This window comes from Python bivittatus, unplaced genomic scaffold (assembly GCF_059951505.1).
Source record: "Python bivittatus isolate LINGU-HERP-01145 unplaced genomic scaffold, Pbiv_v1 ctg000330_np1212, whole genome shotgun sequence".
Taxonomy (NCBI): domain Eukaryota; kingdom Metazoa; phylum Chordata; class Lepidosauria; order Squamata; family Pythonidae; genus Python; species Python bivittatus.
Genome location: NW_028277058.1, coordinates 28,420,402 through 28,434,407, shown reverse-complemented (window position 1 = coordinate 28,434,407; position 14,006 = coordinate 28,420,402). Strand labels below are relative to the sequence as shown.

At 38.1% G+C, this 14,006-nt stretch overlaps 1 protein-coding gene across 4 annotated transcripts in view; it reads left to right on the top strand.

Moving 5' to 3' along the window:
* Positions 1–14,006, top strand: part of POC1B (POC1 centriolar protein B) — a 42,075-nt gene that overhangs the window by 17,693 nt on the left and 10,376 nt on the right. For all 4 annotated transcript variants that reach the window (XM_015888563.3, XM_088141879.1, XM_088141878.1 and 1 more), the window contains exon 10: positions 6,448–6,540. In XM_015888563.3, coding sequence (XP_015744049.1) covers positions 6,448–6,540 — 93 coding nt within the window. The remainder of the gene's footprint in view (positions 1–6,447; positions 6,541–14,006) is intronic.

Here is a 14,006-nt window from a genome sequence, read left to right as displayed (position 1 = left end):
AAGCAGAGGTTACCACTAGGCACACAATCAAGCAGTGAACAATACCCTAATCAAGGAACTACCAGCAGAACAAAACAAAAAACCCCACCCCCACCAACACTGGCAGGGCATGCCACAATATATAAATAGAAAGCAAACCCCATCCCATTCTAGCACTGAAGATGTTACCTAGCCAGGTAATGAAATGTTTGCAAGAAAAGAACCAAGCTCACAGAACCCCAAGGACTCCCCAGTTCAACCCTGAGCTACACATATTCACCTCTGTTGGTACTGGTATGAGTTCATGTTTGAGTATACTCAGTAGCAATAAAAGCAGCAAACGTTCGTTCTTCATGTTTATTGTGTGTGTGGGTTCCCACCTCATGCCTCTGCTCAGTGTGACGTGGTCCTTTTAGGCAAGGATGGGCAGGACAAGATGAATTTGGGGATTTCCTTGTGGGTAAAGTTGCTTATATCTGCTGTTGTTTGGATGCCAGTTTGACAGAGCAAGGTGGGCTGAACAACATCATGTGTCCACTTGCAATTCTTTTGAGTCTGTGGAACCTGAAGAAGAGGATAGGGTCTTCTATAGCATAACTTCTGCCACCTGTGAATTAAACTCATACCCCCCCAGGCTTCTGCAGTGATTCGGCAGGGCATGTGCCACTGGATTTGAAAGGTGCCAAATGCCTCTTTGAAGGAGGGTGTTATACCACTGGCCATGAAACACAGTATTGTACATGCTCTAAAAAAGGCATCTCTCAATATACCCACATTTGACAACTTTCACCCTCTTTAGGAAAAGTTGTTGAGAATAGAGTGGAGACTCGACTATGGATTAACAGATCCCTTATATTCAGGATTAAGGCCCAATTTTGGGATCAAAATTGTATTGGTCACTTTACTGAATGACCTTTTTGGGATCTAGATGTGGAAAGTGTATGCCTTTTCTAGTTCTGTTGGACCTCTCAGTGGCATTCAGTACCATTGCCTTGGTTTTTTTCTTGGATCACCTGCAACATTGGAGGTGGAAGATACTATTTTAAGATTGTTTTAAGATAGTTCAGTTCTTACCCAAGTAGGCAGTTCTAGTCCATAACTGTGTGGGATGAAAGGTTGATCTCTGACCTGCTCCAGTGTTGGGTGCCATTGTCAGCCCTACAAGGTAGACTAAGAAACCAGTGCCATGTAGGTCAGTGCTACTTGTATTGCAACAGCTATAGTAACAGAATCTTGCAAGTCTGAATGTGCTTCACCCTCCCTCCCTTTATCTCCATATGAACTAGGGAAAGGCTTGTCTGAGATGTTTTCTCAAACTGCTTTCTTGACCTGAGCTCAGGTCCTTTTTATCTGACTGCTGCCTTGGTAGTGGTTCTTCCTCCTGTCCTTCAAGGCCATTCCCTCTACTGCCACAAAGCTCAGTCTTCTCCCATGTTTTGTTTAACAACTATATGAAGCCAGTCGGAGTGGTCATTTTTTGAGTTGGGGTGAAATATTATCAGTATGCTAGTGATACTCAGTTGTACATTTCTACCTCAGGCCATGCTGGAGATGTCTTGAACTGGAGTCTGGGCCTCAATAGGGAGAAACCGCTCAGGCTTAAATGCTAGAGAGACAGCGTTACTTTACATTATAACATCAGGCCACCCAGTAATATTGTCCCTGGTAGTTGCTCTTGACAGGGTTTCTACTCCTGAAGGAGCTACTCCAGGATGCACTGGCAACAGTAAATCATCACCTTCAATTGGACTACTACACCTTTGAAGATGACTTGGAAGTTGCAACTGGTGCAAAATGCAACAGCTGCACTGCTGGCCAGAGAAACCTGGCAATGCAGAATTACACCCATGTTAAGTCCTCTTCATTGGCTACCAATAAGCATTTGAGTCCATTTCAAATCTTGTAAAATAAATAAATAAAACGTTAATAATAAAAATATAGAACAGAGAGAGAGAGAGAGAAATCTCTTTATAGTGGTACCTTGGGATACGAACGCCTCTACTAACGAACTTTTCGGGTTACGACCAGCTCCGGCTGCAAAAATTTACCTCGATGTGCGAACTCCGGCTCGGGGTACGGTCATTTTTCCACCCTGACACGTGGTCCGCGGCCATTCTCCCGCCCCTGACACGTGGTCCGCGGACGCCAGAACGGATTAACGGTAATTACATTGAACCTTATGGGAAAATTTGCTTCGGGGTGCGACCAAATTCGGAGGACGGAACGGATTAACCGGATTTACATTGAACCCTATGGGGAAATTTGCGTCGGGTTACGACCAACTCGGGATACGCCCAGAGTCACGGAACACATTAAGTTCGTATCCCGAGATACCACTGTAGTTTGTTAGTTATTTGCTTTAAAATTTCAACTCCAAACTGAAACTTGTGAAAAGAATGTAATAAAAGATACAGGAGAAGCAGAATAGGTACTTGGAAAATAAATAATAAAATCTTACTAACCTGCCAGTGGATACTCAATACTCAAGATTTAGGTATTGTAAATATTGCAACTTTTTCATCATGAGACCTAAAGCCAATACAAGCTTCCTTAGCTTGTCACGTGAGATGGTTAGAGCCTGTTATCAGTGCAAAGGAGAAATAAAGAAGCATGTTTCACATTTATTATGTCTGATTGCAGGGGGATGGGGACAGTTTTTTCAGAAAAATTAGTTTCTCACCTTATCCGATGGTACATGAGAATGACCTTGGGAGACAGGAGGAAGACCTGCAGTCTTCCTCCTGTCTCCCAAGGTCATTCCCATGTACCATCACACCTTATGAGGAGTGAGGATAGGAAATGGCTTAAGAGATCTACTTTAATTTACTTCACAAAAATATTATGAATTTTTATGGCCACCATGAATATTTTTAAGGTTTATATTTTTAAAAAATCCAGAGTATCTTATTTTATGTGATAATATATTGGGGAAAGTTTGGAGTATATTGGTATCTAGCAATGTGGTTCCTGAGGTGGTTTATATAATGTTAACATGGATTCTATATATGATGGATGTATATGCTTTACATTGTATTTTATGTTACTAAGCTATTATAGTTTTAGCACACTAGATGGCACTAATATTTAAGAATAATCTGTAGAATGGAAACAATCTACAATCATAATAGGATTTTTAGGATCAGTGCACTTTTAAATATGGAAGTGCTACCCTACATAAGTAGCTTTAATACAGTAAGAATAAAGGTGGTAATAAGGAACATTTTCAGTTACATAGTGTATATAGTGCTCTCATGACGTTGTATTCAATATGATCACACTGAAGAGAAAGTTGAATTATTTTAGATCAGGAGTTATTAAAAGTTTGGAAGCTTCAGTTCATACAAAAAGTATCTGTCTTTTGTCAGGAAAGTAAGAGCAGTTTTAACTTTTTTAATAGTCATTTAACAGCTATTGCAATAGATTCCACTTAGTTTCTATACCAATTGAAATTATCATATTCTTTTTTAAAGTCCTTCATGGAATCCTATTCCTGTTCCATTGTCTGCTGGGATCTGCTTGTTGTTGTTGTTGTTCAGTCGTTAAGTCATGTCCGACTCTTCGTGACCCCATGAACCATATTGCGCCAGGCCTTCCTGTCCTTCAGTGCCTCCCTGAGTTTGCTCAGTTTCATGCTCGTTGCTTCAGTGATGCTATCTAACCATCTCATCCTCTGCCGTCCTCTTCTCCTTTTGCCTTCAATCTTTCCCAGCATCAGGGTCTTTTCCAAAGACTCCTCTCTTCGCATTAGGTGACCAAAGTATCTGAGCTTGAGCTTCATTATCAGTCCTTCCAATGAGCAATCAGGGTTGATTTCCTTTAAGATTGACTGGTTTGACCTCCTAGCAGTCCAGGGGACTCTCAAGAGTCTTCTCCAGCACCACAGTTCAAAGGCATCAATTCTTCGGCGCTCAGCCTTCTTTATGGTCCAGCTCTCACAGCCATACATTACTATTGGAAAAACCATAGCTTTGATTATGCGGATCTTTGTCGGCAAGGTGACGTCTCTGCTTTTTAATATGCTATCTAGGCTTGCCATAGCTTTCCTCCCAAGGAGCAAGCGTCTTTTAATTTCATGGCTGCAGTCTCTGTCTGCGGTGATCTTGGAGCCCAAATAAATGAAGTCTGTTACTGCTTCCATTTCTACCCCTTCTATTTGCCAGGAATTGATGGGTCCAGATGCCATGATCTTAGTTTTTTTAATGTTGAGTTTCAAGCCAGCTTTCGCACTCTCCTCCTTCACCCTCATCAAGAAGCTCTTTAGTTCTTCTTCACTTTCTGCCATTAGGGTGGTATCGTCTGCATATCTGAGGTTATTGATGATTCTCCCTGCAATCTTAATTCCGGCTTGTGATTCTTCCAACCTGGCATTTCTCATGATGTACTCTGCATATAGATTAAATAAGTAGGGTGAAGTGTACAGCCTTGTTGTACTCCTTTCCCTATTTTGAACCAATCGGTTGTTCCGTGACTGGTTCTAACTGTTGCTTCCTGGCCCGCATACAGATTTCTCAGGAGACAGGTTAGATGGTCTGGTACCCCCATCTCTTTAAGAATTTGCCACTGTTTGTTGTGATCCATACAATCGAAGGCTTTTGCATAGTCAATGAAGCAGAAGTAGTTGTTTTTCTGGAACTCTCGTGCTTTCTCCATGATCCAGCGAATGTTGGCAATTTGATTTCTAGTTCCTCTGCCTCTTCGAAACCCAGCTTGTACATCCGGTAGTTCTCGGTTCACGTACTGCTGAAGCCTAGCTTGTAGGATTTTGAGCATAACCTTGCTAGCATGTGAAATGAGTGCAATTGTGCGATAGTTTAAACATACTTTGGCATTGCCCTTCTTTGGAATTGGAACGTAAACTGACCTTTTCCAATCCCGTGGCCACTGTTGCGTTTTCCAAACTTCCTGGTATATTGAGTGCAGCACTTTAACAGCATCATCTTTTAGTATTTTAAATAACTCAGCTGGAATACTGTCATCTCCACTAGCTTTGTTGTTAGCAATGCTTCCTAAGGCCCACTTGACTTCACTCTCTAGGATGTCTGGCTCAAGGTCCGTGACCACACCAGCATGGACATCAGGGACATTAAGATCTTTCTTGTATAGTTCTTATCAACCGTTAGTTATAGTTCCATCCATCAAAATCAAAAAGTAGCAGAGTAGAAATGATCCTTCTAAGTAATTGCCCTGCCCCCATTAGAGAATTCTATTGATTTTCAAGCACGTATTTCATTCAGATTTTAGAAGCTTTAATGTGGCAAAGGATATTTTTAATGTGGAATCCTTGGTGCTCTCTGTGTTTGATTGTTTGCTTGCAGGCATTTCATTACCCAACTAGATAACATCATCAGTGTGGATGAGTGTAGGGTTTTCTCCCTGTTTATATACTGGCTTGCCCTGCCAGTTTTAATGGGGCATGGTTTTCTCCTTGGTAGTTCCTTGATTAGGGTATTGTTTTCTGCTTGATTGTTTGCCTGGTGTTAATCCCTGGTATCTGGGTGTTGGCTGCTGGAGAGGATGTGTTCTGGTCTTTTTGTTTCCTTCTCAGCCTTTTTATTGTCTGTTTTGAATGGTGTGTAAATATGGTTTATTTCTATGTGTCTATTGATGGCTGATCTGTCTGAATGCCAAGCTTCTGGGAATTCTCTAGCATTTTTGGAGTTAGTTTGGCCTAGGATACTCACAGTTTTCCAATTAAAACTCAACCAAAACTATGGTTGAGGCTGTCCATCTATTGTGAGATATTTTTAATGTCATGGTATTGACTATGCTGAATCCATTTGTGTTCTACATTTATTTTAGTGGGTTTTAGCATTCTTCATTATAGTTTTATGAAGATAGTAGGGGCAACATTTTCTTACATTAATAATTTAGACATGCTTCATGGAATTTTACTTCTGCTCTAGATGCAGCACAAAGTCTCCCACTCCTTTTTATGGACTTCCTGAAACATTGTTGGGTCTGCTAGAGAACAACTCTTCCCAATTGCTTGAATGTAAAGTGTCTTTTAATATGCATCCAAATCTAGGTATTAATTTCAGGGCTTTTTCGATGCAGCAAGACTTTGTATTGCATTGATATTGTGGGCATCTGCTTTTACTACTGTTAAGCAAGTTTTAAAATTATTAGCTTATCTAAGAGAGGGTAGTTAACCTGATGCCTTCACATGTTTTGAATGAAAATTCTCGGAAGCTATAAAGATAATTGAAGTCCAAAATATCATGAAGCCCCCAATTGCCTCATCAACATGATATTTAAACAAATTTTACCCTGCATCTTGAAGAAAAGCAAAATAATCTTGATATAAAATCCAAACTGTAAGAAGAAAGTAAGGAAATGAATGTGAGTATGAATTTTTCCTAAGTATTTCCTGAATATTTTTTCTAAAATATTTAAATAACTCATGTATATTTTAAGCATTCAGGCTTTAATTTTTAATAACAGAATAATATCAAATCTGTTTTTCAACAGATAAATCCCAGCTATGATGTAACAAATATGCAAATATTTGACCCTCCTGTTGTAAATATTACTTCATCACCTTCTTTTTCTCCATTATCACAGGTAAGTTTCAAGCTATACAACTTTGTCCAAAGCTATTAAAAATCCAGTACAAGTTAAGATTTAGAGAGCTGACATGGTTATACAGCCTCTGTGCCTGACAATTTCCTTTTTTAATTGAAATGAAATTACAAGTTCATGAATTAAGTTTTATGAGTTATATAAATGAGTAGTAGAAAGCATTTTCTTTTTGTTCAAGAAGTTTTTCTACTGCCAGTATTGTGACACTGATTTTATTTCTCAGTAAGCTTCAGATGTAAAAGTATCTCGTACTCTATCAGAAGAGGATAAGGAATCTGAGTACTGCAGTAAGAGGCAGACTGGGTCTTCTTACAGGCAAACAGAGACATTTCCACTCCAGTCACACACAGCCATGCCTACACACACAGTAGCATTTCTTCAGCCACTGATAATGAAAACATGGTAGTTTTAATCACTGATATGTGTTAGTTTAATAGCACATTAGTGGTTGTGGAAGGAAGTAAAGGGCTCCATGAGCTGAAACAATGTGTTTCTTAGGATTTGAATGAATAAATTATAGCCACTGCTCATTTAGTGACTGTCTCAGTTAGCAACCATTAGCAAATATGATGGTAAAAAAAATTTAATTTTGCAACCAACGTGAGCATTTACAACTTTCGCAGCATCTCTCTCTCTCTCTCTCTCCCCCTCTCAGTCACATGTTTGCTATTACAGTTAGTGTTGCATATAACCTCTTATTTTCATTTGCTTATTTACTTGTTTATGCGCATTTATAACCCGTACCAAGATGTCTTCAAGAACCCCAGTTCAGCTGAAGGAAGTGGCAAGAAACAAAGGAAAGCCCTTGATCTCAGTTTGAAGATGAAGATCATCAAAGCATATGATGCTGGGAAGAAGGTAAATATTATAGCATGAGAAGAAGGCCTGGCCCATTCCACCATCTCCACTATTTTGCAGGATGAGGAAAGGATCAGAGAGGCAATGAAAGGATTACCAGGAATGAAAGCAGTTACAACAAGACAGAAAAAAGGCCTCATCCACGAAACGGAAAAACTCCTTATACTTTGGATCAAAGATCAGATACAAAAGAGGATGCCAATTGGCCTTCTTATCATTTAGATTAAGGCACACAGCATTTTCAAAACACTGAAGGAATGAGTAGTTGAGTGCATGGAAACATTCACTGCCAGTCGTAGCTGTTTTATGTGGTTTCAGCAAAGATTTCATTACCACAACACACACACAAGAGGTGAAGCTGCAAGTGCTGACAAAGAAGCTGCCAAACGTTTTCTGGATGAACTTGATATCATAGCAGAAGGGAACTATTTGCCTGTACAGATATTCAGTGTGGACAAAACTGGGTCATACTGGAAAAAAATGCCAGAGTGGACCTACATACACAAAGAGACCAAAGCAATGCCTGGGTGTAAACCATTTAAGGATAGAGTAACCTTGCTATTGGGCAGAAATGTCACCGGATTCAAGTTGAAGCCATTTCTGATCCACAGATCAGATCACCCCCATGTGTTCAAAAACATAAGCAAGCACACACTGCCCATTTATTACAAATCCAATTGGAAGGCTTAGATGACACAAATCCTATTCAAGGATTGGTTTATGAATTGTTTCATACCCCAAGTAAAGGAATATTGCTTGAAAAAAAGAATTCCTTTTAAAATTCTCCTGCTCCTCAACAACATACCTGGACATCCCCTTCATCTCAGTGATCTCCACTCAGATATAAAGGTAGCTTATCTACCAAAAAACACCACCCCTCTCCTACAGCCTATGGATCAGAGAGTTTTTTCAACATTCAAGGCATACTATTTGCCAAAGCTGTAGCTACGACGGAGGATAAGAGAGTAACATTGCACAAGTTTTGGAAAGGCTACATTATCCTCCATTGTATCAAAAATATCGCAGCAACATGGCAGGATGTTAGTGTGAAATGCATGCAAGGGATTTGGAAAAAGTGTTTAAAACATGTTGCTGTTCTTGTAAATAATACTGAAGGATTTGACCAAAACAAAAATTTGGATGAAATAAGAAAATTTTGACACTCATGAAATCCCTTGATTTAGAAAGTGATGCTGAAGATATGAAAAAAATTGATAACCTACACTGAGAGAGCTTTCAAACGAAGATTTAATTGAATTGGAAGCACAAAGGATTGTGGAAGAAGAAAAAATAGTACAAGTTGAGCCCCAAAAGTTCAGTGTGAAAAGATTGGCTGGTGTTTTCTCAGACAGTAACAAAATTTTATCACGATTAGAAAGTATGGATCCAAATGTTTTGGAAAGGTACATCAGGAAATACGTGAAACCTTAAAAGTGTTATCATGAAATATATGAAGAAAAAAAGAAAACATGCAAACCAAACTTAGTGGGTTCTTTAAGAAAGTTACTCCTTCTTCAATTCCACATCCTTCCCCATCGCCCTCCCCATCCACAGGAATAGAAGACCCAGACAGTCCTCAGCTGTTGACGTTTATGGGTACCATAATTGTAAAATCTGTTTTTGTACTCTTTATTTTGGTAATGCAATATAATTATGCCTCATTTTGTACATAATAAACTAACTTTAAATACACTGAGTTTCCATTTATCCTTTTTGTTTTGATTTAGGCTATTTGTAAGAGAGAGAGAGAGAGAGAGAGAGAATTTATTTATTTATTTATTTCTGTATTTCTGTATTTATTTATTTGCAAATGGCCTAAAGCAATATGCATACAGTATTAAACCAAAGCTTTAAAAAATGTTCATAAGTTTTAAACTGTCATAATGACATGCCAAGTTTTAAAGGGCAATAAATTATTATAGTATATTTTTATGGCAAAAATATGTTAGAATCAAAGAGATCTTTTAAATAGAATGTACCAAATTTTAAACATGTCCTGAAGTATATGAAGAAGGATGAAACAAGGATAAAAGAAATTAAGTATGGAAAGCTGAATAAAGTCATAAGCACAGTTGCAGTCACACCTAGGCTACTGTGATTTTCACTTAGTGACCATTTCGCTTAACTGGGCGTTGGAACAGAATGCAGTTGCTAAACGAGGGGTGGGTGTAGTTACAAGAATTCATATAAATACATTCTCCCTAATTTGGGAAGAGTGCTTGTTCAGTTCTAGAGTTGGTTGTAAGAAAAAAATCTGTTAGGTGTTCTTTATACAATTCAAGGTTCTACACTGGACCTTATTGTATAGGAACTCCTCAGGAAAAATTAGTATGCTGTGCTGTTAGATATTATAGCTGAAATATGTCTAAATAATAAATTTAAATAATTTAACATTTTCCTTGAATCAAAGAGTCTTTTGAATAAATAATTTACAATTGTCCCATTTTCATACACGCTTTATATTAGTTTACCTTGATCTGAATTGTTATGTATCTTAGAACTAATGTTAAAAATTTCCCTTTTTCCTTCCATAAATGCTTTCAGAAATAGCAATTGCGGAGGAGTTTTCCTTTTGCTGCACTTTTCACTAAAACCCTTGTTGGCTCAAAATTACTTGTCAGGCAAATTATTTATTAACTGCTAGTTATACATTTGGAAATAACTGTGTACTAAATATTTCCTCACCTTCTGATACTTAGGCTTCTGAAATGTATTGATACAGTTAATAACTATATAATAACTATATAGATATGATATTTTAAAGCATCAGTATATTATCAAGTTCTTATTACATAATCTTTGTAAATCAAAACCATCCGCAGATGTTATATCTTATATGAAATGTGATGTAAAAAAGTTATTCTTAACCAAGTACTCTGTGTATTTGAACATCTGTTTTAAAATTTCCTGCATAAAGAATTCCTTAGCACAATTTACGTCTCATGCAGTGTTCTGCTGAATATTTATCACTAAGTTTTACAAGATAATTCTTGGGCTACCAGCCATGTACTGGAAAACACTTTTTTACTCTATTTTATTATTTATATATCACTTTCTATGAGAGCCAGTTTGGTGTAGTGATTAAGGCACCAGGCTAGAAACCAGGAGACCAGAGTTCTAGTCCCACCTTAGGCATGAAGCCAGCTGGGTGACCTTGGGTCAGTCACTCTCTCTCAGCCCTAGGAAGGAGGCAGTGGCAAAGCACTTCTGAAACCTTGCCCTGAAAACTGCAGGGACTTGTCCAGGCCGTCACTAAGAGTCAGGATTGACTTGAAGGCACACACACACACACAAATCACTTCCTATATGATCACATCTCCAAATGAACTACAATAAAATTATTCGACTACAAAAAGCAATAAATAGGTATTCCTGGTGATAATTTGGGCTTCCAAGTGATGATGTTAGGAGTAGTTTTTTGTTTGTTTTTGTTTTTGCTTTTGTTCTAGAGAACACAGTTCTATTTAGAACAGGCAAATTCAACAGTTCCCATAACAAGCAACTGCCTATCCGTAGAATTTATTCTCAGTTTATTGACATTCAACCCATCGCTGCATCCAGACACTGGTGCAGAACATGTACATCATAATTTGATTTGCTTTTAACGATATGGGCAGTGACGAATTTGATATATAAATAAAAAATAAATAAATAAAATTCAGATGTTAATGAGTAGTAGAGCTGAGCATTATTGGGATATTAATGCAACTTGGCTCCAAAACTCTTCTGTGACCAATCATGATCTGACAGTCCAAACTGATTGAATCCAAACTGATTAATTGAATGAAGAAAATGAAGCTGAGGGATCTCACTCACTCAGTCTCCAACTTCCATATCAAATATTTTGAATTAGGAGATATGATAAGACAGAAATTTGCAATTTCCCAGGAAAAAAGATAATGTTTATAAAAATTTTAGGCCCCTCATGTCCGAAGAAGAGCATAATAAGTATACTGACCAAGACTGGTGTTAGGTACTCTTGACCACAGAGACTCACTTGGACCTCCAGTGACAATGATACCTCTTGGAGTACCCTCCAACTACATGTTCTAAGGGAATTCTCATTAGAACTAGTAAATTCCCCACTTCTTGTATTTGGGAAGTACATCTCAGTTTATTTCCCCTCATTTATCCCCTTATTGTATTTAGAAATACGCATAGTATTTCTAGACACAATAAGTTCAGAATACACATAGCCTGTTCTGATTCAATGTTATATAGAAATGAATATAATTTGAATATTGATGATACATACCCCCAGAACTACTGAGAACCACTCCCAGAAGATTCATATAGATGTTAAATGGCAATCACAGTGCCTGCCCTCCAGAACATCATACCACCACCCCCTGAGATTAGATTAGCCCCAATCCGGCTGGCCTTTCACAAAGCACTGAAAAACTGGATCTGCTCCAGGGCATAGTGGTGGAGAGGTTAGATGGCCTATGAAATACGTCATTGTATTGTTTAATGGCTTTGTTTTCGGTGACCACTGTAGGGTTTGTTTGTTTATTTGTTTTGTGAGATGGGCAGTTGTATAAATCTATGACGCCCTACAGGATAGCTAGCAGAAATTTATCATCCAACACCCAACTCATGGTTTTAAATTTATTTATTCATTCAGTTTATATGTCTAAACCCCTGTCAATCCAAGGTGGCTTACAAGAAAAAGTCCATGAGCTGGGAAAATATTGTCATAGAAATCAGAACAAGAGTGATTAATGGTAATTCTGGTTCCATGAACTATTATGGAAAAACTGTTTTACTTTACTGGTTGAGACTGAAACTTCATCCCTCCCTAGCAACTAAGGAATACTTTCTTAGCAAAATGTGTCACTTTGAACAGGCAAATAATAGTTCAGCATGTATCATAGAATTTGTTAACACTTAAATATTCCTCTAATTCTAACACTTATACATCATAGATCTAAAAAAAAATGTTCTGATCTACTTTTAAAGTAATACTACAATGCAGAAGTTTGCAGCACAAGTAAGACTGTTTTTCATTCCATTGTAGCTTGAGCTGATGCTATTCTTACAGACTATGACCTGTATCCATCATCATTTCCTTCTTTTCCATTTTTATCTCTCCCCCCCCCCGCCCCACCCCAGTACGTCTAGTAATCTAAGGTCTAGCTATCATTGTCACAGCTGATTCTGAGGCATGTGTAAAATCCTTCAGAGCCATCGGTATACACATCCACTGACAAATGATTCCATCTTCTTCCTGTAGAAAAACAACTCCCTGAGACCTAAACCCCAAGGAATGCAGATATAGCAGCAAGCCTTTCACACAGGAAATAATTATTTTAGCACTCTTAGAAAGTACTTCTGTCACTTGGACTGTCTGATTGTAATGAGTTTCCTGCTGACCTACAAGATGATTTAGTACTGATCTAAATGCCTTTGCCAGTTCATAAGTATAACAGCAGCTAATGATGCAGGCTATCAGCAGTTCTGTAAATCTGTAACTGCCCAGTTTTAAACTTGAATGTGGCAGATGCCTATTTGACTGGTTGTTTGTTTGGTTTTTATTCTATCAAGCATGTTTGGGTAGCACATTAAGAATCCTTTATACTTTTGGAAGAGATTGCTGCAAACCACAGAGCCAATTACAAGTTATGTTCTTTTTTGTGTGTGAGAGAGTTATTGTAATACTTGTTTTTACTATTTTCTAAAGTCCATATCTCAGAGAACTGACCTTAGGATACAGCATGTTAAGGGCTTGACTGCACTATTCTGGCACATTTACTGTTGAAATGGATGGAATTTAGTCAGGGAAGCCATATAGATGGATTATAATCTGAACTGGGAATGCTGTCCTTGATTTATTAAAAATCTTTACGAGTCATTGCAGAATGAGTATTTCCCAAAGTTATGTATGATAGTCCAAGTATTTTTTTTCCAATATTAATAGCACAGTATGAAAGAAATTGAAGTAATCTTGCAGGAAAACTTTATTTTTTAAAAGGAAATGTTATCAATAGAAGAGAGTATCTGTCGTTCCGGATTGAACTGTGAAGTTCTTGGTGCTCTCTGAGCTTAGTTGTTTGCTTGCAGACATTTTATTACCCACCTTGGCAACATCATCAGTGTGAGTGTGGGGTTTGCTGCCTGTTTATATGCAGTAGCTTGCCCTGCCAACTTCGGTGGGGGTGTTTTTTCTCCTTTGGTGGTTCCTTGATTATTGTTTTCTGCTTGTTTGGCTGGTGGTGATCCCTACTTATATGTGTGTGGGCTGCTAGAGAAAATGTGTTGTAGTCTTTTTCTTTCCTTCTTAGTTTTTGTTTTTGTTTTGTCTATTTTAAATAGAGTGTAAGTGTGGTTTATCACTATGTGTCTATTGATGGCTGATTTGTCTGAATGCCAAGCTTCCAGAAATTCTCTGGCATTTTTGGATTTGGCTTGGTCAACGATGCTAATAGTTTCCCAGTTAAAACTATGATTGAGTTTGTCCATGTGTTGCGAGATTAAGGAGTTGTCATCATTTCTGACAGCTAGTTGGTGTTCATGGATGCTCTCTGCTAGTCTTCTGCCTGTCTGTCCTACATAGTGGCTGTTGCGGTCCTTGTGTTATATGCTGTGGATGA